The sequence below is a fragment of the Neoarius graeffei genome, chromosome 12 (assembly GCF_027579695.1).
Source record: "Neoarius graeffei isolate fNeoGra1 chromosome 12, fNeoGra1.pri, whole genome shotgun sequence".
Taxonomy (NCBI): domain Eukaryota; kingdom Metazoa; phylum Chordata; class Actinopteri; order Siluriformes; family Ariidae; genus Neoarius; species Neoarius graeffei.
The window spans coordinates 32,885,145-32,910,763 of NC_083580.1; the positions used below are offsets into that span (position 1 = coordinate 32,885,145).

The following is a 25,619-nucleotide window of genomic DNA, read 5'->3' on the forward strand; positions in this document are numbered from 1 at the left end:
GATCCAGCCATAGATCAACTGAAGTGCAAATTATTTCTTATATCAGTTGTTGTACATGCAGACATAGGAAAAAGTGACTGAGCAATTTTTTTCAGAGTTAAAAGTATTTCTCAAAAATATTCATTTTATTTTGAGTTTAGAGTAAAATTTGGAGTTGGAGCAAAATTAGAGTAATTGTGTAACAGTTAGTTGTGGCTCTGAACTGAGTAAAGTGTTAATTTCAAGACACACTGGACAAAGTAAAACTTAAACCAAAAAACCCACAAATGAAGATGTAAAAAGTAGTTTTAAAATGGTGTTGGAAAGTGTGAAAAACATACCTTGTCCAGGTGATCACCTGACCTGATGGGATTAAGAGTTGTGTCTCTGCGCTGCAAGCAGAGACACAGAGAAGCACACAAAAAGGGCAGTTTTTCCTCAGAGTGCACACTCCAAACAACGGGGATTTACACGAAAACAGAAGGAGATATTCACAAAACTCTTTCACATTGAGCGCCACAAGGGTCTCCTGAACACAGTGATGTAATTTTCTTGTCTGGAGGGAATGACGTTTACTCTTCTCACTGCCAATACCTTCTCCTCTCACTGCCAATACCCCCCCTCACTGCCAATTCCTTCTCCCAAAACAATGATTTAAAATTTGACGGCCAGTTAATTGTCCCAATCAATAAAACAGATCTAAGTCTTTGTGCCGGATACGTTCCTAAGACTGAACAATCACCTCAAGTGACCAAAACAGTTCATCACAGTGGGTAATGGGTTTTTTTTTTCCACACAGTCCAACAGTTCTAAAACTGCTTTTTACAACATTTAACCACTTTTTTAAAAAATACAAAAACATACATACTACATAGATACTAGAACCAACAATTCCCTGTGGGAAATTGAGAGTGTGATGCAGTGCGCGTAGCAGTCACAGTTACAGGAGCTGAGCTGTACTGTGTGAATGTGTGACGTGCCTTGATGCTACAAGCCTGCGTCTCTGAGAGGGAGCAGCCCCTCCCTCCTGTGTGTGTGTGAGAGAGAGCGAGCATCCCCTCCCCCACCCGCACGCTGCGAGCAGAGACACAGAGAAGCACACAAAAAGTAGCCTAGTAAACTAGACCCACCCGCCTAGCGGCCAAAAATATTTTTTGCCTGCAAGTGGGTCTAGCCTCGCACCATATCAACAAAACACCCCGGGCATCAAATCGTGCCCGCCAATCACAACGCAAGGTTTTTGTTTGGATTCTTTGGGCGGGCTTTTGCAGGAGTGACGACAAAGCTGCGCGACGCTGGAGAAAGCACAACAGGAAAGATGGCTACGGCTAGTGAACAGCGCACGTTTGACTCCGCTTTGGAATCAGTTTTAGAAGAATTAGACTTGGAGTTTTCATTGAAACATGAGCAGGAAGAGGCTCTCCACTCATTCCTTTTCAAGGAGGACATTTTCGCTGTTTTGCCAACCGGCTATGGCAAAAGTCTGATCTACCAGCTGGCTCCGCTGGTAGCCAAAAGGATGGGGCTAGTTTGTGCAGTACGAAGAATTAATAAACAGCTTTGAAACATTACTTTTTGATTGTTTCTTATTTTCCCTCCCTCCTCACCAAAATTCAAAACTCACTCAAAATTACCCCTCCCTCCTCACCAACACTGTCAGACAAGCAACTAGCATCGTTGAAAAGGCAGTCATGCAAATACCACATGAAATTGTTTCACTGCATTGTGATGAAAACTTCCTGAAGCAACTCAACTGAGAATGGACAGTGTGTCCCCATCAGGTTCTAAGGGTTAATACTAAGAACTGTTCAATTAGACGCATAAAAATGAGAACGTGAGAGTTTATGCAGAACTCACTTTTCACCCAGCTCTTCAATAAACACGGTCACAGCACTGGGATGAGTTCCTACCTCCTGGATGAAAGCATTGTAGTACTTCCCTTTTGGATCCAAACGTACCTAAAATGACAAAAATGCGCATTAAAACATAAATTTTGCCAAAAGTCTGGACACCTGACCACCACCCCACACCCACTTTACATCCCATTCTATGTTGAGACCTTGCTGCAATGATGACACATCCACTCTTCTGGAAAAGCTTTCTACTAGATTTTGCTACATGGCTGTGGGGATTTGCCCAGTGAGCTACAAGAGCATTAGTGATGTCTGGCACAAGTTGGCATTCCAAGTCATCCCAAACATGTTCAGTGGGGTTGAGGTCAGGGCTCCATGCAGGACACAAACGTCCAACCTTTGGAAGTTTTTCAACCTTCAAAAAACTGTCGTTATAGACCCCACATTGTGAAGGGTGTCATGTAGGAAAAAGTTTGGCCCTTTTAGTGCCAGTGAAGGGAAACTAAAAATGGTATAACATATAAATAGATTCTATACAATTGTGTGCTACCAACTTTGTGGCAATAGTTTGGGGAAGGTTTAGATATGGATGTGGTGGTCAGGTGTCCACAAACTTTTGGACATATACCATATTAAAAGACTAATTAAAAAAAAAAAAAAAAGTCAGCAAAACTAAGATTCAAAAAGTGTTACCCCAGCCATACTGTACCTGGCACTTGTCCCCCAAGAAATACTGACGGCCAGCAAACACCATATAATCAGTCTTCTGGAGTTCTGCAACACCAAATTACCATCCTATTTAATAGTGAAGGCAACACATACTGTAGTGTATATGTAATATTAAAAAAAAAACAATATTACACGATTGCGTGAACACACAAGTTTATGTTCAAGTGGTGAATATATTCACAGTGAATGAAGCAAACAAATTGAAATTTTCAGACAACGCATGACTAGATGCCATTTTGAAAACTCCTGTCTAGTCAGCAGGAAAACACGAAGTGAAGTCATCCAACTTATGACACTGTATTTCGTATGAAAAATTAGTTTAACACAAGATAAACTATCTTCCAGCCAACGTGTGATCTTTTAGTATACATAGATACATTTCACACAAAGTCCCTACATTTATGAAATTAATTCATCGATTTCCTCATGAGTGACAATTGCCACAGTTTTGGATCTCTATGTCCAGGATGTATTTTTCATACGAGGTACAAGTGGTACATTTCCCAGTAAAAGACTCATGGTCTTTTTATACATGTAAATACACAATAATAAATAAAATTATATATCAAAACACACACATACTTGTTTTATTTACATGCACAAATAATGTCACACACACACACAGTCTACTCGTTAGACAAGCAAAGACCATCACTGACAAGTTGACTTATGGCTGATTATTCCTACACACATGAGATCAACAGTGACTTTCAAAGCCAGTGAGTGATTTACAAAGTTTGCCACAAACACTGCAAATTAGGTCTGGGGTTGTGGCCTGACTGTTGGTTCCGTCAGGTGGAGGATCTTTAGGAGTTTTGGAACTTCTTGTAAGTCCAGATCAGCTCTTGCAGACTTTGCCGCAAACATGACACATAAGTGGGTCTGCCGGAACAAAGTGAATATATTGGGGTGTGTGTGTAGCCATCTCGGAAGTGCTTCAAAGCCCTGCATTTGACAAGCAAATACAGCCACACTCATTACAGCGGAACTGAGGCACATCTGTATCTACTTCCTCTCCTTTGCAGGCCTATTGACTTGGCATGGAATGAACGACAGCCTCCATGTATCCGTTTCCTTCAAGTATTCCTATCACCAGCCTGTTCTTCCCAGTTTATGATAAAGATCAAATTTTAACAGGGAATCTTTAACACACAGTCTTCGAAACACTTAGGTTTTTGTTAAGGTCTCCTTCCCTCCGCTAGCTCGCCGTAAAAACATCTGCTTGTCGGCTGTCATCCAGCCGAACCAGACGTCCCGCCCAGCAAAGGTGGTGCTTGTGTATTTGAGCTATACCAAGTGTATCGGCTAGCTCCAATACTTGTGCCCGGAACATGTGCAATGCGCTGGATGCCAAGGATTGATCACAGGACAACGCTGATGAAAGCGTTCCAGAAGATCTAAAATGTTTCCTATAAGGTCACCCATGTCTCACAAGAATATAGAAGGCTTGTCAGAACACAAGCAAACATTATAGACCTCTAGTTTTGTTTTCTTCAAGCCTTTCTGAGACCATTACATCGTCTTGGAGCAGAAAAGGAATCAGTGGCTTTCTTCAGCCAGAGGGAGATTTCATTGTCAAGGGAACATTGACGATTTATCACGCTAACGAAGCAGGTAAAGTTATCAACAACTTTCAGCTTCTTCCCATCCACATAAATGGAAGTTTCTACATAGGCTGAGCCTGGAGCTGGTTGAAACATTATCTTATCCAAACTGATTATCAGGCCAAAAGCTTTGCATGACTGACAACCTGTCCATGAAAACACTGCATATCAGCAGCAGTGTGGGAGACCAAGTCACAGTCATCAGCGTAAAGGAGATCATGGACAACAGTTAGAAGAACTCACGCCGTTTTTCAGCTAAATCGAATGTTTAAAAGCTTGCCTGTACTACGATACCGCACATACACACCTTCGTCACAGTTCTTGAAGGCATCCATAAGAACCATGGAAAAGATGGAGAACAAAAGCCAGTGCAACTAGATCTCCCTGCTTAAAACACCATTCTCCACTTTTATGGGTTCAGACATGATGCCGCCAACAATTCTGGAAGCCTCCATGTCATCATGGAAGGACTTGACCAGGTTTATGAAGTGTGGGGGGGCAGCCAAGCTTTCCAAGAATAATCCAGAGTGCTTCCCTGTTGACCGTATCAAATGCCTTTGAGAGTTCGACAAAGACCAGGTACAAGCACTGGCCCTGTTTGACACACTTCTTGGATTTAGTGTGCTGTGAATATCATGTTCCTCTGTTTGCTCTTTTCAAAAAAAAAAAAGCACTGGGATTCTGGGAGGACCAACACCAATATGGGTATTCTGGAAAGAATTATGCCAGACAAGATCTTTCCAGCTGTACATAGTGCTCACAGATTTTCACAGACACCCTTGCCCTTATACAGAGGAATCAAAATAGCATCTCTTCACTCTTTTGGGACTACTCCACAGGTCCAGATGTATAAAGATAACTCTGTACATGATCAGTTAAGTGCCCTCCTCCAAACCAAAATATCTCCGCAAACAATCCATCTTGACCAGCTGCTTTTCCATGATTTAGCTTCGCAATAGTGCCACCTCTTCCATAGTGGGTGGCCTTTCCATTGTGTAGGCTATAGGCTGTTAAACTATGGTATCTAAAACTGCAAGATCCACAGGTGATTCTCTATTCAAGAGCTCAGAGAATTGTTCTTTCCATTGACGGATTTTGTCCATTGCCATCTTTTGACCTCTGAGGAGTAATTCTTGCCGCACAAGGCCCAAAGGCTTGCTTAATTAGGCTGTACAGCTCCTTGCTATTTTCTGAGATCAGCAGTGGCCTGCATCTCTGCTGCAAGATTTGACCATGTGTCCTACATTGTCTGCAGAGTGCGCTGTGCCTTAGCATGCTTAAACTCCTCGTTCAGTTGCTTTCTTGGAGTCCCCGATAGATTTTTCTGCATAATGCGTTTACATAAATTGTTAGTAGAAAGAGCAGCACGTATGGCTTCATCATTTTCATCAAACCAGTCTCGGGATTTGGAGAACACTGTCAACATCCTTAGTGATGGTGTAGATCTGCTCATGGGTAACCTTCCAAGAGTTGGAGTATGTCACTGTGCCAAGTTTTTCCTGCAAAACAGCCTGTGTATCTGAGGAGTAAAGTTGGGGAACATCTAGATGTTTAGGAAGCTTGACTATCTTACATGACTGAGCAGCAGGCTTTACAACCAAAAAGTATCTTCGATCCAACAAGAGGATGGACTGTCCAGCACTCTGCTCCACACAGGGAACAGACATTGCAGACATCTTGCATGTCACGCTTATGCAGGATTACAAGTGCCATTGTTTAGATCTTGGGTGCATCCATGTTACATGGTCGCCCTTATGCTGAAATTGCGTGCTAGAAATAAACAGCTGAAAGCACAGTTCAAGCAGAAGCAAACAGTTTACATTGCCTACACCATAACACCAAAGGCAACTCCATGTCTGCCAATCTTTGCCAACTCTGGCATTAAAAATCACCAAAGACAATCCTATCAGAATTCGGAACAGATCGCAATACAGTCCACAGGGCTTCATAAAAGGAGGTTCTTATCGTCCTCGACATTCACGAAGGTAGGTGCATAGACGCTGATCAAGGTCACGTATCTACCTCCACTTAGATGAAGACGGAGTGTCATGATAGTCAGTGATACCACGGTGCAGTTCACACAGCCTGGAGACCACGGTGTTGCGGATCACAAATCCAACACCTGCTTCTCTGCGATCTTCTCGCTTCCTTACTTTCCAGAAAAAGGTATAACCCCCAGCAGGTTCCTGAATTTGCCCACAGTCAGAAAGCTGGGTCTCAGAGAGCAGCTATAATCAACAGAATACTTTTAGAGTTCTTTGTAAATCAAGGCAGTTCATCGTGCAGGTTAGGATCCCTCAGGATTGTCAGGGAGGGTCCTTACATTCCAACAGGATACATTAAGCTAAACATTTGATCTAGTGTTTTGAGCGCAAAGTGGACGACCATCAGCCGCGCTAAACTGGCCAGACGGAAGAGGAGCAGGCAATGTTTGGGTCACCTTTTCCAGAGCCCTCCAAGTTTACTGGTGAGCAGTGCTCTCCCTGAAAAGGGCTACTCCGTCACCCTTAGAGCAACCAAAAGTCATCTCTGCCCCATATCGATGAACTAGTGACTTTGTATCTGCCAAGGGCTGCCAGTGTGCAAGTCGGCAGCTAGGTACCTCCAGCACATCAGACCTGTACGTGACACACACACACAAAAAAAAAGTTTGGGCACCCTTGCTGAAAATGTCCGTTACTGTGAATAGTTAAGTGAGCAGAAGATGAACTGATCACCAAAAGGCATAAAAAGGTAAAGACAAGACATTTCTTTTCAGCGTTTTATGCAAGATTTGTGTATTATTTTTGTTTTGTACAATTGGAGAGTGAAAAAAGAAAAAAGGAACACCATGCGAAAGTTTGGGCACCCCAATACATTTGAGTTCTCAGATAACTTTTACCAAGGTTCCAGACCTTAATTAGCTTATTGAGCTGTGGCTTGTTGAAATTCTTTATTAGGAAAAGGTCAGATGATGTAGATTTCAAAGCTGTATAAATTCTGACTCCTCAAACTTGTCCCTAAAATCAACAGCCATGGGCTCCTCTAGGCAACTCCCTAGCATTCTGAAAAATAAGAATTGATGCTCACAAAGCAGGAGAAGGCTACAAGAACAAAGCAAAAAGTGTTTGCAGGTCGTGGTTTCCTCAGACCGTAATGTTAAGAAATTGCAGTTAAACAGTGGAGATCAAGGGGAGGTCTGGAAGATGAAAACTTTCGGAAAGAACTGCTCGTTGGATTACTAGAAAGGCAAATAAAAATTCCTGTTTGACTGCAAAAGACCTTCAGAAAGATTTAGCAGACCCTGGAGTGGTGGTGCACTGTTCTACTATGCAGCGACACCTGAACAAATATGACCTTCATGAGAGAGTCATCAGAAGAAAACCTTTCCTGTGTCCTAGCCACAAAATTCAGTGCTTGAAGTTTGCAAATGACCATCCGAGCAAGCCTGATGCATTTTGGAAACAAGTCCTGTGGATTGATGAAATCAAAATAGAACTTTTTGGCCACAATATGCAAAGGTATGTTTGGAGGAAAAAAAAAGTGCTAAATTCGAGGAAAAGAACACACCTCCGACTCTTAAGCATGGGTGTGGATAGATCATGCTTTGGGGTTGTGTTGCAGCCAGTGGCACAAGGCACATTTTATTGGTCGAGGGAAGCATGGATTCAAATAAATACCAGCAAACTCTGGAAGCAAACATCACAGCATCTGTAAAACATCAAGTTAAAAAGGAGGATGGGTCCTACAATAAAACGATCCAAAACACCTCAAAATCTACAATGGAATACCTCAAGAGGCACAAGAAGGTTTTGCCATTGCCCTCACAGTCCCCTGACCTAAACATCATTGAAAATCTGTGGCTAGATCTCAAAAGAGCAGTGCATGCAAGACAGCCCAAGAAACTTGTAGAACTGGAAGCCTTTTGCAAGGACGAATGCACGAAAATCCCCCAGTTAAGAATTGAAATATTATGAGATTTTTTTTTTTTTTTTGGGGGGGGGGGGGGGGGGGATGTTACTAAGTACTGACCATATCAGGTGCCCAAACTTTTGCTTCAGGTCATTTTAATTTTTTGGTATTTTACACCTGTACATGACGGAAATAAAAATTTAATCTTGCAGAAAATAAAGAAATGTGTCATCTTTACCCTTATGCCTTTTGGTGATCAGTTCATCTTCTGCTCACTTAACTATTCACAGTAACAGACATTTTCAGCAAGGGTGCCCAAACTTTTGCATGCCACTGTATACACACACACACACACACTATATGCAGGGACCACTGCAGTTTTACAATTTAAGAGTTTGAGAAACATGAACATTTTAAATTCGTACACAATACAATGATACAAAACAACCACAACACAACTACACAAAAAAACAGAATTCAAACACCGAATTTAAAATTGTGAAAAACCAAAATTAACAGTGAGGAATAATGTGTATATGGAGATGTCCGTGTGTCCCCGTCCGTCCGTCCGTCCGTCCATGTATATATATATTATATATTTTAAAGGAGCAGTACTGACTTACTGTTGGACCGGGGAGATGGAGGCTAGATCGCAGAGAAGAAGGGTTTCAAATGAAACGAGTATCATTATCTTTATGTAGGATAATAATAAGAAAAGGGATAAGAATAGGAATTTGATTAACTGACTGATTATACAGATTGCCTGGGCACCCAAGTATGACCATGGTGTTGTCCCGCCCCCACACAAGATATACCACAATGAGACGGCAAAGGGAAGGCCCTGTGTGCTAACCAGCCCACGGCCCATGGCCCCCAGCACCCCACCACACCTTGACTCCAGACCATCACGCCATATTTGTCCTATGTAAGAATATAAATGGCTATATTGTGGGCTTTCTCTAATGTATTGCATTAAAAGAAGTGTGCGCACAGGGTGAGTCTCTGCCCAGATTTCCCCCTGCATACTCATATATGCCTCCTCTAAATTGTGTTAGCATTAAAAGAAGCGAGGCGTGCAGTGAAACACCTGCAGAGGCATCTGCAAGCACGCCTCGCTTGCCCTAGTCCATTTGTTGTTCTTGGTAGATGTATGATGTATGCAATCTAATGTGCAGTGCATTTAAAAGAGAATAAGGCGTGTTGCGTATTTCCAGAAAGAGGTATGTGTGCGCGCACGAAGGGTGAGTGCGCAGTGAGGGCCCAGAACCCACGAATACCCCACAGCACTGACCAACACCGGTCCCACATGGTAACCCGCCAGGACTGGGCCGCCCGAGCCACCCATGGGGCCCAGGCAGAACAGGGATGAGTGAAGTACAGAGAGGAAAAAAAAGGGGGGGGAGGGGAGAGGGACACACATTTTTATATTTATTTATTTATATATATATATATATATATATATATATATATATATATATATATATATATATATAAAAAACACACACACACACACACACACGTGTGTCTTTTTATTTTTATATATATATATATATATATATATATATATATATATATATATATATATATATATATATTAAAAAACACACACACACACACACACACACACGTGTTTTATATATTTTTATATATATAAAAAAACACACGTGCGCGCGCGCGTATATATATATATATATATATATAAAAAAAACACACACACACGTGTGTCTTTTTATTTATATATATATATATATATATATATATATATATATATATATTAAAAAACACACACACACACGTGTGTTTTATATATTTTTATATATATAAAAAAACACACGTGTGCGCGCGCGCGTATATATATATATATATGTCAAATCAAGTTTATTTGTATAGCGCTTTTAACAATAAACATTGTTGCAAAGCAGCTTTACAGAATTTTAATGACTTAAAACATGAGCTAATTTTATCCCTATCTATCCCCAATGAGCAAGCCTGTGGCGACGGTGGCAAGGAAAAACTCCCTCAGACGACATGAAGAAACCTCGAGAGGAACCAGACTCAAAAGGGAACCCATCCTCATTTGGGCAACAACAGACAGCCTGACTATAATATTAACAGTTTTAACAGGTATAACCCTCAACTGTCCTCACAGGGCCGTCCTTCACAGGAGCGGTGTGATAAAACTCCGACCAGACACAGGGCACCAGGATGGATCAAGCAGGTCCGAGGGGCAGAAGAGGCCAGCATCTTAATCCCAGGATCAACATGTAACTCAGAGGGACAGATTGGGGGGGGGGGGAAGAAAGAAAACACAGGTTGTTAGGTATGCCCTAAAAATGACAAGTATTAAATATATGTATGGTAGACTCGCAGAGACGAGAGTCTTTACATCAGGCATAACACACAGCATGTTAATATGGTAAAATATATCATGACCTGCTCTGGCTGGATGCTTGATTGGGTGATGGGAGCACACTCCTCAGCAATGATGAGATGCAGATGGGACCCTTAGGGTTGGCCAAGACAATTCAGTTACATTTCACCGGGTCTGGGACATGCGACAGAATGTCTGACGGCCGATTCCCTGCAGGCTACGATAGCCAGTCAAGGTCTCCACCCTCTCCACCAAAAGATTTCCTGTTGACTCCATGTAACTCAGAGGGACAGATTTGGGGGGGGGGGGGGAGAAAACACAGGTTGTTAGGTATGCCCAATGTCACCTGAATAAGTAGGAGCAGTATACATATTGCACCGAGTACAAGCAGGGACTCCGGCAACTAACTATGACAGCATAACTAAAAGGAGAGAGCCAGAAGGTAACACAGGCATGAGGGAGCCCCGGGACATAAAGCAGCCAGCCACTACACCGTCAACAAACTCGAGTGAGCAAGCGAGTGGGGACTGACAGCATCCGTACATCCCAGTTTACCAAAACACTATGTCTGAGGACCCTCCAGATCTACTCCTTTACCTCATAAACACCATTAACAAAAGGCTTGACTAAACAGATATGTTTTCAGCCTAGACTTAAATGCTGAGACTGTGTCTGATTCCCGAACACTACTTGGAAGGCTGTTCCATAACTGTGGGGCTTTGTAAGAAAAGGCTCTGCCCCCTGATGTAGCCTTCACTACGAGGTACCAGCAGATAGCCTGCACCTTTTGATCCAAGTAGGCGTGGCGGGTCATAGAGGAGCAGAAGTTCACTCAGGTACTGTGGAGCGAGACCATTTAGTGCTTTAAAAGGTCAATAGTAGTATTTTATAATCAATACGAAATTTGATTGGGAGCCAATGCAGTGTGGATAAGACAGGCGTGATGTGGTCATATTTTCTAGTTCTAGTAAGGACTCTTGCTGCTGCATTTTGAACTAACTGGAGCTTGTTTATGCACTTATTGGAACATCCAGACAGTAAGGTATTACAATAATCCAACCTGGAGGTAACGAAAGCATGGACTAATTTTTCTGCATCATGCAATGACATTAAATTTCTTATCTTTGCAATATTTCTGAGATGAAAGAAAGCTATCCGGGTGATTTTATCAATGTGAGTTTCGAATGAAAGACTGGGGTCAATAATCACTCCGAGGTCTTTTACTGCTGTACGTGAAGAAACAGAAAGGCCATCCAGAGTCACTGTGTAATCAAAAAACTTACTTCTAGCTGTATGTGGTCCTAGCACAAGTACTTCAGTCTTGTCAGAGTTAAGCAGAAGGAAATTAATAAGCATCCAGTGTCTAATGTCCTTAACACATTCCTCAATTCTATTAAGCTGGTGTCTCTCATCAGGTTTTGCAGAGACATACAACTGTGTGTCATCAGCATAACAGTGGAAACTAATACAATGTTTACGAATAATATCGCCCAGAGGTAACATATATAGAGATAAAAAAGCAGTGGACCCAAGACAGAACCTTGTGGAACACCAAACTTGACCTCGGTACGTCTAGAAATACAACCCCGATTCCAAAAAAGTTGGGACAAAGTACAAATTGTAAATAAAAACGGAATGCAATGATGTGGAAGTTTCAAAATTCCATATTTTATTCAGAATAGAACATAGATGACATATCAAATATTTAAACTGAGAAAATGTATCATTTAAAGAGAAAAATTAGGTGATTTTAAATTTCATGACAACAACACATCTCAAAAAAGTTGGGACAAGGCCATGTTTCCCACTGTGAGACATCCCCTTTTCTCTTTACAACAGTCTGTAAACGTCTGGGGACTGAGGAGACAAGTTGCTCAAGTTTAGGGATAGGAATGTTAACCCATTCTTGTCTAATGTAGGATTCTAGTTGCTCAACTGTCTTAGGTCTTTTTTGTCGTATCTTCCGTTTTATGATGCGCCAAATGTTTTCTATGGGTGAAAGATCTGGACTGCAGGCTGGCCAGTTCAGTACCCGGACCCTTCTTCTACGCAGCCATGATGCTGTAATTGATGCAGTATGTGGTTTGGCATTGTCATGTTGGAAAATGCAAGGTCTTCCCTGAAAGAGACGTCGTCTGGATGGGAGCATATGTTGCTCTAGAACCTGGATATACCTTTCAGCATTGATGGTGTCTTTCCAGATGTGTAAGCTGCCCATGCCACACGCACTAATGCAACCCCATACCATCAGAGATGCAGGCTTCTGAACTGAGCGCTGATAACAACTTGGGTCGTCCTTCTCCTCTTTAGTCCGAATGACACGGCGTCCCTGATTTCCATAAAGAACTTCAAATTTTGATTCGTCTGACCACAGAACAGTTTTCCACTTTGCCACAGTCCATTTTAAATGAGCCTTGGCCCAGAGAAGACGTCTGCGCTTCTGGATCATGTTTAGATACGGCTTCTTCTTTGAACTATAGAGTTTTAGCTGGCAACGGCGGATGGCACGGTGAATTGTGTTCACAGATAATGTTCTCTGGAAATATTCCTGAGCCCATTTTGTGATTTCCAATACAGAAGCGTGCCTGTATGTGATGCAGTGCCGTCTAAGGGCCCGAAGATCACGGGCACCCAGTATGGTTTTCCGGCCTTGACCCTTACGCACAGAGATTCTTCCAGATTCTCTGAATCTTTTGATGATATTATGCACTGTAGATGATGATATGTTCAAACTCTTTGCAATTTTACACTGTCGAACTCCTTTCTGATATCGCTCCACTATTTGTCGGCGCAGAATTAGGGGGACTGGTGATCCTCTTCCCATCTTTACTTCTGAGAGCCACTGCCACTCCAAGATGCTCTTTTTATACCCAGTCATGTTAATGACCTATTGCCAATTGACCTAATGATTTGCAATTTGGTCCTCCAGCTGTTCCTTTTTTGTACCTTTAACTTTTCCAGCCTCTTATTGCCCCTGTCCCAACTTTTTTGAGATGTGTTGCTGTCATGAAATTTCAAATGAGCCAATGTTTGGCATGAAATTTCAAAATGTCTCACTTTCGACATTTGATATGTTGTCTATGTTCTACTGTGAATACAATATCAGTTTTTGAGATCTGTAAATTATTGCATTCCGTTTTTATTTACAATTTGTACTTTGTCCCAACTTTTTTGGAATCGGGGTTGTATCACCATTTATATCAACATACTGATAACGATCAGTTAGATAAGACCTGAGCCAGGAGAGGGCCATTCCCTTAACTCCCACAACATTTTCTAGTCTATCCAGAAGAATGGAATGATCAATGGTATCAAATGCTGCACTAAGGTCAAGCAACACAAGTAGCGAGACACAGCCCTGATCAGACGCCAACAGTAGGTCGTTTACTACTTTAACCAGTGCTGTCTCTGTGCTATGATGAGGTCTAAATCCTGACTGATACATTTCATGGATGTTATTCCTATGTAAATATGAGCATAACTGCTGTGCCACAGCTTTTTCAAAGATCTTGGAGACAAAGGGGAGGTTTGATATTGGCCGATAATTGGACAGCTGACAGGGATCAAGGTCAGGTTTTTTAATCAGGGGTTTGATAACTGCTAGTTTAAAGGATTTGGGTACATAGCCAATCATAAGAGAAGAATTTATTATTTTTAGAAGCGGTTCAATTACTCCAGGCATTATCTGTTTGAATCGATGTGTCGGTAAGGGATCTAGTACGCAAGTTGAGGCTTTTGATGTAGAGAGATTAATGAAAGTAATTCAGTTTCTTTTAGGGGAGTAAAACATTCTAACTGATGATCTGATATGGTTATATAGTTAACTACAAGGTCACTTTCATTGTCTGACCTTAAATTAGTAGTTTGAATTTTTTGTCGGATATTCTCAATTTTGTCATTAAAAAAAAATTCATGAAGTCGTTGCTACTACATACTGCAGGTGTCGATAGTGGACTTATTCCTGGTTAATTTTGTTACAGTATTAAATAGGAATCTAGGATTATTTTTGTTATCTTCTATTAGGGAGGAGAAATATGTTGATCTCGCAGCACTAAGAGCTTTTCTATACTTCAGGAAGGTCTCCTTCCAAGCTAATTTGAACACTACTAATTTTGTTTGACGCCATTTACGTTCCAATTTTCGAGTGGTCTGTTTTAATGTGCGAGTGTCATCATTATACCAGGGTGCTAATTTTTTGTCTCTGACCATTTTCCTTTTTAGAGGAGCTACATTATCTAAAGTACGGCGGAATGTTGACTCTAAGCATTCAGTTGCCTGATCAAGTTCTGCAGGGGCTGACAGTGACCCAATCAAAGTTGACAGCTCTGGGAGATCATTTATAAAGCTCTGTGCAGTAGTTGACGTGAAAGTATGTTTAATACAGTAGCGTGGTGAGGTGCATATATTATTACTCAGACATAGTTTGAATGAGATGAGATAATGATCTGAGATAACTTCAGACTGTGGAAGTATGACTATATTATCTACGTTTAATCTGAATGTTAGTATTAGATCGAGGGTGTGACCACCATTATGGGTCGGTCCTATGACATTCTGCTTAATCCCGACTGAATCTAAGATGGACACAAACGCTGTTTTTAAAGGGTCTTCTGGGTTATCGAAGTGAATATTAAAATCTCCGACAACTAAAACTTTGTCCAAGGAAATAACCAGATCGGAGATAAAATCTGCAAATTCAGAAAGAAACTCAGAATATGGCCCCAGGGGCCTGTAAATAATAAGCAATGGAATTAACTGGGTAGACTTATTTTTCGAGGCTACATACATTATATGAGTATGAAGAACTTCAAATGTATTAAATTTATAACCAGGTTTTTGTGTTACACCTAGATAATCGTTATAAATAACCGCGACGCCTCCTCCTCTGCCAGTTAGACGAGGCTGGTGGATATCACTGTATCCAGGAGGACTCGCTTCATTTAATGCTATATATTCATTTGGCTTAATCCATGTTTCAGTTAAACAAAGTACATTAAACTCCTGATCAGTAATGAGTTCATTAACCATTAGCGCTTTAGATGCAAGAGATCTAATATTTAATAGCCCCACTTTTAGATCAAAAGGTGCTGGCAGCGGCTGTACAGTCAGTATGATCTAATTTTATATTGATTAGGTTACTGGAACAAACACTCTGAAAATTTCTACCTTTTTGATGAGCTCGGGGAACAGACACAGTCTCGATGTAGTGACGACCCTGAGTGACGACTCTGTGCAGCTAGCAGACAGTCGGTTTAGCCTGTTCGTCTGCTCCCTGGCCTTGGCTCTGGATTGTCAGAAATTAACTAGGCCTGTTCTGAGACTATGACCTATGCTGCAGGAAATGAGAGCAGCACCTTCCCGAGTGGGATGGATACCGTCCCGCCCTAACAGGCCAGCAGTGCCCTCAAAATTAGCCCAATTATCTAGAAAGCCCACACTTTTCAGAGCACCACCTGGACAGCCAGCAGTTCAGCGACCATAACCTGCTGTAAGCTACATTGCATTGGGATGGGGCCAGAGCATACTACAGCATCGGACATCGCCTTGCTAATTTAAACACCTCTACAAAGTTACTCTTAGTAATCTCAGACTGACGAAGGCATATATCATTAGCTCCTGTATGGATAACTATCTTTGATGACCTGTGCTTGCCTAGGACCCTAAGATTACCTGCTATGTCCGGCACCCTGGCTCCCGGTATACACCTGACTAAAGCTGCTGGTGCCCCTAAAGGCTGAGCTAATTTCACATGCTGTATGATAGAGTCTCCTATAACCAGAGCTCTTTCAGGTTTCTCAGTGGGTGCATCACTAAGGAGAGCAAACCTGTTCGGCACGTGACGAGGAGAGGAGTGGTGCTCCCGTGGGCGAGCCTCAGCGGTAGCTTTGGCTCTACGCTTATGCCGCCGAGCCGTCACCCATTCGCCCCGCTGTAAGGGCTCTAATGCCGGAGTTGGGGGATTACTAACTCCACCTAGGGCATCCAGACTTTCCCCTACAGAAACTACACTGTTCTCACGCTCACTAACCTGCTCTAAAGCCTGGACACACGCTTCTAGCACTGTAATCTTCTCCGTCAGAGAGCTAACTAATCCGCACTTATCATAAATAAAGCTAATAAAGCTATCGCTAGCGACAGAGGAAGAATGACTAAACATCCTGCACTCAGCACACTGAACAAGCTGAAGGTGTGCCATGATGAAAAGATTCACGTACCTTAAACGAAGATCTGTTGATATTAAAACAGATCCGATGTGGATGGCCTCCGCTTGTGGTCTTTACACAGGAGGACAGAAAAAGAAAGCTTCCGGTCTCGGCGTTCTTCCGAAAAAAGAAAGAGAAAAACCGGAAAAAAAACGGAAAAAGGAAAGCGAAAAGTACAAAAATGAAAGCGACAGTACAATAAAAATGAAGAGGATACTGGAAATTTATTTGTAGAAAAAAAGTTAAAAAAAGGATTAGTAATTAACGCCGGCACTCGCGGGAAAAAAGGACTCGGCGCGAACAACTCAGGAAGCAGGAAGTGCGTAAAGCCACGTAGACAACATGTGGATGTAAAGTTGTGAGTTGGATCTTGGACGCAGAGGGTCAGGTCATAACTCTAAGGTGATGAAGGGTGTCCAAGGGGAGGGTGTCTCCTGAGTGTTGTTTAAGTTTGGAGTGGATATACATGAACATGTTTTACTCGATAAACTACTTGCATCCCCCCCCCCCCCCCAAATTCCTCAAAAATATTGTCAGAGCATTTAACTGCAGAAAATGACAAGTGCTCAAAATGACAAAAGATGAACCGTTTTCAGAACTTGAATAATGCATTTAAAAAAAAAGGGGGGGGGGTTCACATTCAAACAGTGTTTGAACTTGGAATGAGTTCAGAAAGAAATGCTTGGTGGAATAGCCAACATTTAAATCACAGCTTTCATGCATCTTGGTATACTCTCCACCAGTCTTTCATATTGTTCTTGGGTGACTTCATGCTACTCCTAATACAAAAATTCCCATCAGCTCCGCTTTGATGGCTTGTGACCATCCATCTTCCTCCTGATCACATTCCAATGGGGTTCAGGTCTGGAGATTGGTCTGGCCATTACAGGATCCTGAGGTCCTCCATCCACACCTTGATTGACCTGGCTGTGTGGCTGCTGGAAAACCCAATCCTCAGAGTTAGGGAACACTGCCAGAGTAGAAGGAAGCAAGTTTTCTTCCAGGATAACCTTGACTCATGTGTCCTTCACAAACAAAAATCTGCCCCATTCCAGCCTAGCTGAAGCACCCCCAGATCACCACCAAATTTCATAATGGGCGAGAGACACTGGCCAATATTAACAGCCTCCAAAGTATATCTGGTGACCCATTTTAGCAAATAAGGAGCATGACGAGATTAAAAAAATAAAACAACTGGCCAAATAACAGACCACGTGAACATCCAGCTTTCATGCTGCAGACATGTCACCATGGAGCACTCAAGTCCAGTTTTCACCATTCACCTCTCTCAGCTCTTTCCTAGCCTATAGACCCCTTCGCAGTAAACGTCATTCATACGCAAGAGGAAATTGCGCGCGCAGCCTGGACCCAAAAAAGACTCAGCGACGGTAGAGACGAGAAGAAATATTTGGAAGAAATGCCTAGTTGTGTTGTCAGGTGTCAGAATCGTAGCAGTGATGGGGTTAAAATGTACAGAATTCCAGCAGGATCTCACCCATTCAAAAAAAAAAAAAGAAATTGCCGACGTCTATGGCTACAAGCCATCAAACATGTAGACTGGGATGAAAGCACCATCAAAAATGCGCGGGTTTGCAGCACCCACTTCATCACAGGTAAGATCAGGCTATTTATTAAATCTTTATTCTTTCTAGTCTTCGTTTATTGATGTAGCAAAATACTTTGGTAACGTTTGTCTGATTAGCTGGGTCATAGTTACACAATGTAATGAATATTGTTAGCATGTTAACTTAGCTTTGCATGCAATTTTGTTTGTAGGAGAGGTCTCGCTTGACTCAAGCAGTCCAGATTGTGTGTCATCATTATTTGAGTATGCCGAAAATCACAATTTTAAAGCAAGGATGAAAAGGTAAAATTGTGTGCCCTCACTCTAAATGCCAACTTATGTTGACTGCTCTAACCTAGCTCCCGCCCCGTTCAGTTTCATTTCTGGTCTCTGCCTCTCGCTTTTTACGCAGCTCTGATTTCTCTTAGCTGCACTCTTTACACTATCATTCCTTTCATGCCATTACCTCCTGCAAATTGCTGTTTAGTGTTGGTATTTGCTGTTGTAGCTAAAGCCACATTGCCATCACATCACTGGCATAATTTGATTAAAACAAAATGAATATGAATGTCCCATTGTTAATCAAGTTGTAGTCTCGCTGTAACCAGAATGTTGATGGCAGGCTACTTTTGTAAATAGGTTTTTTTTTTTTTTGAGTTTGACATTTTTTGTAAATAGTATGACTGCCTTCAGGTATCAGAGGAAAACTTAACATCGTCCATCGACTCTTTAATTAAATACGGATCCGGTAGGCGATATCCACGTGTTAGAGTTAACTTATTTATGTAGCATTCTCGATCTTGTAACGACAATTGTTTTGCATAATCTGACAGCTCATAATGCCGGTCTATGGGCAGCGCCATTGTTTGAGTCCAGGCTGCGCGCGCATCCTAGCAACGATCGGTTTGTTTACAAACATGCGAAGGGAGACTTTAAGCAAAATAAAAGGAGATGGAGTCCCTTAGGCAGTACAACACTGAACACCGTCTCATTCTGGCAGCTCCTGCAATGTTTCCACTGCCCAAGCGGTACTGGCATCTGCCCTTCCCTTTAGACTACAGTACAGATACGAGTGGGGGACCTGCTACATGGGCAACAGCTGGTCCTCCATAAAAATCTGCCCAGGCATTTGCACCTTGGAGAGGAACCTCCATCACCAAGCAGGGACGATACAACACGGGAAGCAGCAGGCACCAGTTTTAAGCCCATTGCTTGATTGGCGTAGAGCAGGGTGCCAGGGGCTGCTTCCATCAGTAGGAGGGATTTTCAAATCTCACTGGACAGCTACCACCTGGTTTAAACTGGGCAACCCCCAGCCCACAAAAAGAGAGACTGCCACCACAGTCCACCACACCACAGTCTCTCTCTACCCATTGGGTGTATGGGGATTTTTTTTTTTTTGGTGTGTATGAGAACCCTGAAACATGGACTGCAGACACCAGAAAACTTAGAGACCAACTCTTAACCCTCTGGGGTCTGAGGGTATTTTCTGGCACACTGATTTTGTCATCAATTTCAACAAATCTAAGCACCATTTTCAAAAAAAAAAAGTCATATGACTTTTGTATTTAGCACAAGTTCAACTACAATAATATCCATGTAGCATATCATGATTGCACCTTAACAAAAAAAAAAAAAAAAAAAAAAAAAAAAAACGCACAAATGAAGATGCTGTAAAAAGCAGTTTTAGAACCGTGTTGGAATGTATTGGGGGGGGGGGGGCAGGAGAAACACACCCCAACTCCACCCAACCCATGACCTTACCCACTGTGTCAAACCATGTGTCACTTGAGGTGATTCTGTTCAGTCTTAGGAATGCATCAAGCACAAAAACTTAAATCTGCTCCATTGATTTGGACAATTTACTGGCAATCAAAAAAATTATTATTCTATCCAATGAGAGGAGGGAAACCCCTCCCACTGCCATCTCTTAATCCCATCAGGTCTAGTCACAATGGATAAGGTAATGTTTTTTCCACACATTCCAAAAGTTCTAAAACTGCTTTTTACAACAGCTTCATTTATCTGGTATTTGACTATTCAGTGTGTCTTGAAATTAACCCTTGTACCATTTTACTCAGTTCAGAGCCACAACCAACTCTTACTCAATTACTCTGCAATTTTGCTACCACTCCAACTCCGTTTTACTCTGAACTCAAAATGGAGCAAAATTAATTATTTGAGAAATACTTCTAACTCTGGAAAAATTGCTGTCATTTTTCCTGTGAATGCACTACAGCACACACACACTAAATAAAAGAAATATTTACACTTAAGTTGAAGTTTATATTTAAAAATAAATGCCACTCAATGTCACAGTGCTCAAGATTGAATTGAATCAGTCTTGAAAATCATCTGAAGTGCATAAAATCCATGTGCCATCTTGCAACAAGTTTTACCTCCAAATAGCACACGTCTGACAGATTTTATCCTGTTTACAGTGGGCATTCCCACTGCGAAAGAGAAACCAAGAGTGAAAAAGTGATCATGCTGCTACCATGTGAATAAACTTATGAATGCACAAGTGGGTGCTCAGCACTCCAGTATGACTAAGTAAGACAAGTTTCATCTAATAAGTAATTTAAAAAAAAAATTATGAGAGAGAGAGAGAGCGAGCGCACAGGAAAGTGTAAAGTTTGTCAATATGTTTATCATGCTTGTATGATGAAAAACTCCGATATTTATCTAAATACATGACCTACCCATTCTAAACCTGTTGAGCTTTGCCGGCGAAGCTCTTGACCCCAGAGGGTCAAACTGGGATGCTGGAATATTCGAACGATGATGACTGGCCTCTGTGAAAACCTTCACGACACTGGAGATGCTTGAAAGACAGCTGTGATCAACAACAAACTGAAGATTACAAGTGGTTATAGCCACACTTCAGGAAACAAGTCTCCCAGGCACTAGCCAGCTGAAAGAGACTATACCTTTCTCTGGCAAAGAAAAGGCCCTGAAGACCTGAGAGAATTTGGTGTTGGCTTTGCAGTAAAGAACACTCTGATGAAGATGGTGGAGCCAAGTAATGGTGGGCCAGAGTGGTTGCTTGCATGCTGTCTCAACTCAACAGATAGCCCCATCACACTGGTCAGTGCATACACACCCACACTGTACTCAATCCCTGAAGCAAAAGGACAAGTTCTATGAGAAGCTGGATACAACAATAAAGAACATCCCCTTGAAGGAACAGGTTATCTTACTCAGGGACTTCAATATGAGAATGGGTGCTGATCATGATTCTTGGCCTTCCTGTCTGGCACATTTTGGAGTCTGAAAAATTAATGCGAATGGGCAAAAACTCCTTGAACTCCACTCCTAACATGATTTGTGAGACAAATTCCTACTTCCAGACCAAGCCCCACCATAGGGTCTCCTGGAGACAACCCCACTCTAAACACTGACACCAACTGGACTTTATTGTAAAAAACACTCTTGCCTAAAGCATGTGCTTCTCACTCACGCATCTAATCTCACAGTGCTGACTGACACAAACCACTCACTGGTATGCAGCAAGATCAGATTACATCCAAAGAAGCTCCATTACTCCAAGCAAGAGTGTAAATCACACAAATCAACCAGAAAGAATTGAACAATTCACCAGGTCCCTTAAGGCCATGCAGAGCTCTAATCAGATGGGAGCCACTGCACCCATCACCACTGCCACCTTCAGGAGAAAGGCCTCCAAAAGCACTGACTGGTTTGATGCCAAGTCCAGTGAGACAACTCCTGTCAAAGCAAAGCATGCTGCCCTTATTGAGCACCAATGCTTGCCAAGTGACTGGATGCTCCAGGCACTCAGAGCTGCCAGGAACGAAGTCCAGTAGGCTGCCAGACGATGCACCAATGAATACTGGCTCAAGCTCAGCAAGGACATCTAAATGCAGCTTGCAACAGGCAACATGAAAAGGATGTACGATGGTATCAAGTGTGCCCTCGGCCCTGTCCAGTGCAAGACAACACCCTTGAAATCTGCCAGGGGTGAAACCATCACAGATAGAACAAAGCAAATGGAGAGGTGGGCTGAACACTACTCAGAACGCTACTCGAGAGAAAACATGGTCACTCCTTCTGCCCTTGATGCCATTCCATGCCTAGCAATGATGGATGAACTTGATGCAGAGCCAACACTAGAACTACACAAGGTAGTCAACCATCTAACAGCAGGGAAACAGGAAATGATGGTATTCCCCCAGACCTGATTAAGTGCTGCATAAGTACGCTGCTGGTCCTTTTACATGATGTCCTGTGCCAATGCTGGGCTGAAGAAGCAGTACCTCAAGACAAGATTGTCACGCTCTACAGGAATAAGGGTGACAAAAGTGACTGCAACAATTACAGAGGCCTATCACTTGAGTATTGTTGGTAAATTGTTCACACACGTCCTCTTGAACAGACTCCAAAGGCTAGCAAAGTGCGTTTGCACAGAACCCACACTATGATTTAGGGTAAAGAAGAGTACAGTGGATATGATCCCCGTGCATCGGCTCCAAGAGAAATGCAGAGAAAAGCATCAACCTCTGCTCCTGGCCTTCATCAACTTCATCAGCAGAGATGACCTTTTCAAAATCCTCTCAAAGATCAGCTGTCCACCAAAACTGCTTAGCATGACCAAGTAATTCCATGAAAACATGAAAGGAACAGTGCACTATGATGTTTAACATCCCTAGTGGAGTCAAACAGGGATGCATTTTTGCCCCAACACACTCTGGTATTTTCTTCTCCCTGCTCCTCAGTCATGCCTTTGAATCTTCTACTGAACGGGTTTACTTCCATACCAGGTCAGATGGACAGCTCTTCAAATCTTGCACGCTTCTGAGCTAAGAGCAAGATTTGGAAAGTCCTTATAAGGGAACTCTTCTTTTTTGATGATGCTGCAGTTGCACCTCACAGTGAGCAACAGCTGCAGGGCTTAATTGACCATTTTGCTCAGGCCTGTAAAGACCATCAGCCTGATGAAGACAAAATGTCATGGGCCAAGACGCACAAGTTCTACCAGTCATTACCATCAACAACCATGTTCTTGAAGTCAAATCATGTCACTTCATGTACCGGAGAACAAATGATCACGACTTGCATGTCTGGGAAAATAAGAAACTCATGGAGATGACCAAATCAGCTGTATACAATGCCTGTACAATCAGCATCCTGTTATACAGTAGCAAGACCTGGACAACTTCCGCATATCAAAAGAAGAAACTGAACTCTTCACTTGCGCTGCTTATGTCACATCCTTGGAGTCTCCTGGAAGGACAGGGTACCAAATACAGAGGTGCTGTCCCATGCTGGCCTCCCTTCAATGTATACACTCTTGAAACAATGCAGACTATGCTGGCTTGGCCATGTTCATCGCATAGATGGGCACATTCCAAAAGAGATCCTGTATGGAGAACTGGCGACTGGGAAGAGGCCCACTGGATGTGTAACGCAGCTTTGGATGGATGTTTGCAAGCACAACCTGAAAGCCATAGGCATAAACACAGAACTGGGAGGAAATGGCTGACAAATTGCACCAACTGGAAACGGATCCTGAAAGAAGGCCTCAAAAAGGGAGAAGAGGCACTGACCGAGCAAGCTGTGGAGAAGCGTTCCCATTAGGGTTGGGCGGTATTACGGTAAGAAGGTATCCCGAGGTATCCAAAAGTACCAACGGTATCGGTCTCATTACCGTCATTTTAAAAAAATATATAATATCTAAATAAATATGGAGTACATGAGGTCATAATATAAAATAATAAATTGAAGATCATCCCGAATAACTGTGTGATCGTATTTTCACTAATTCTATCAATTTCCTAAAGAAGTTCTCATCGCGTGCAGGGTTGTTTATGTCGTTACCATGGCAACCCTGCGTGACTGAGACCGGGGGTGTCATGGCTCAGATGGCTAAGGCACCGTACCATAAATCCGGGGACCCGGGTTCGATTCCGACCCGAGGTTATTTCCCGATCCCGTCTCTCTCTCCCCCGCTCATTTCCTGTCTCTCTATACTGTCCTATCTTTAAAAAAAAAAAAAAAAAAAAAAAAAGAGTGAGACCGTGGTTGAAAGATGGCAAGTCAAGATAACGAGTTAGTGGCAAAAAAAAATACACCACGGACCCAAATGTCATACGTTATATTATTTTACCTTGTTGTTACTCATGTAACCTACTCAAAACACAACTCATTGGAGAGATCTCGTGGAAGTGGAGTACCCCAGGCTATGGTGTGCCTTAGGGGACATATTAGATTTTTAGTTTGAAACCAAAATACTGCCACACTACCGATGTTGGTCCGTGTATCAATATTGAGTGGTTTTTTTGTTTTTCGTTTTCTAGATTGAATGGAATACTTGAATGATCGGATGATACACGGACCACCCATTTGGGATGTGGGTAATAAACGTTTGAAATGTCATCTACTGAAGAAACGGAAGAAAACATCGTAGCGTAAACTGTTAGGTTTCTGGTGGGAATTAGCAATGCGCTTGCTATCTTTGTTGGGTGTGTTAAACCGTATGGATTTAAGTGGAATAATTGTAAGGAGTTATGTGATCAAGACAACGTTTTAAGCAAGGTAAGGCCATTTGATTATTAATTTCCCCGCCATGGCATGACGTGGGCCCATATGATTTTGCCTTATGCAGCTATCACGCACTTGAATTAGGTTCGCCTCATTTGCGCTGAAGAATATGGTTTATCGCGCAGTCTAAACGGACTTGGGTGTTGGTTGATTATTTTTTTTATTTCCCATGCTTGAAAGGGTATGATCCTGCTCATCGTGTACTTTTTTTTGATGGAGTAGGTGAAATAGTGCTGCAAATGGCGTTTCAACGCAGACATGTGTAAACGACAGTTGAATGCTATTTTCAAGATGAAGGAAGAGTTGCGTGATGCTTTGAAATATCTCTTAATCCATTCATCAATGCACAAAATTCGCTTTGCTGCTTAATCCATACCACAATGCACACAATTCGCTATGCTGCTTTTAAATAGTACATTTGAGGCATAGGCGCAGGTCTGGACAAGGTCCGCCGGTATAGGCGCACGTTACACAGTAGGCCGAAACAAAATATTTTTTTCTCGGTAATACCGTATACCCCGGGAAAACACAGACAGTTTAAAAGGTATCAAAATTTGGATACCGCCCAACCCTAGTTCCCATAGGAAGAAGAAAAGAAGCAACCCCCAAAACAGAGATTGGTCTACATACAGGAGGCTGCAAAAGTAGGTATACAGTAACGAAAAACAAAACATTAGTATTAAATGAAACCTAGCAGCATTATAATACTGGTAATAATCCTTACTATATAGTATCTACTTTTGCCAAGTGTGGAAGATCATGTCTCTCCCACATTGGACTAACTAGCCACAGTCGAAGCTGCACCAAAGGACACCAGGGCACACCACCATAGTCGACACAATTGACAAAGGCCTATGAAATTGGAAG

General features: G+C 42.2%; 1 protein-coding gene across 1 annotated transcript in view; it reads right to left on the reverse strand.

Annotated features, from left to right (window-relative positions):
• alg13 (ALG13 UDP-N-acetylglucosaminyltransferase subunit) overlaps positions 1-25,619 on the reverse strand; it is a 65,862-nt gene that overhangs the window by 27,897 nt on the left and 12,346 nt on the right. Inside the window, exons 10-11 of the mRNA XM_060935031.1 lie at positions 2,542-2,606; positions 1,837-1,937 (exon numbers count right to left, since the gene is read on the reverse strand). Coding sequence (XP_060791014.1) covers positions 1,837-1,937; positions 2,542-2,606 — 166 coding nt within the window. The remainder of the gene's footprint in view (positions 1-1,836; positions 1,938-2,541; positions 2,607-25,619) is intronic.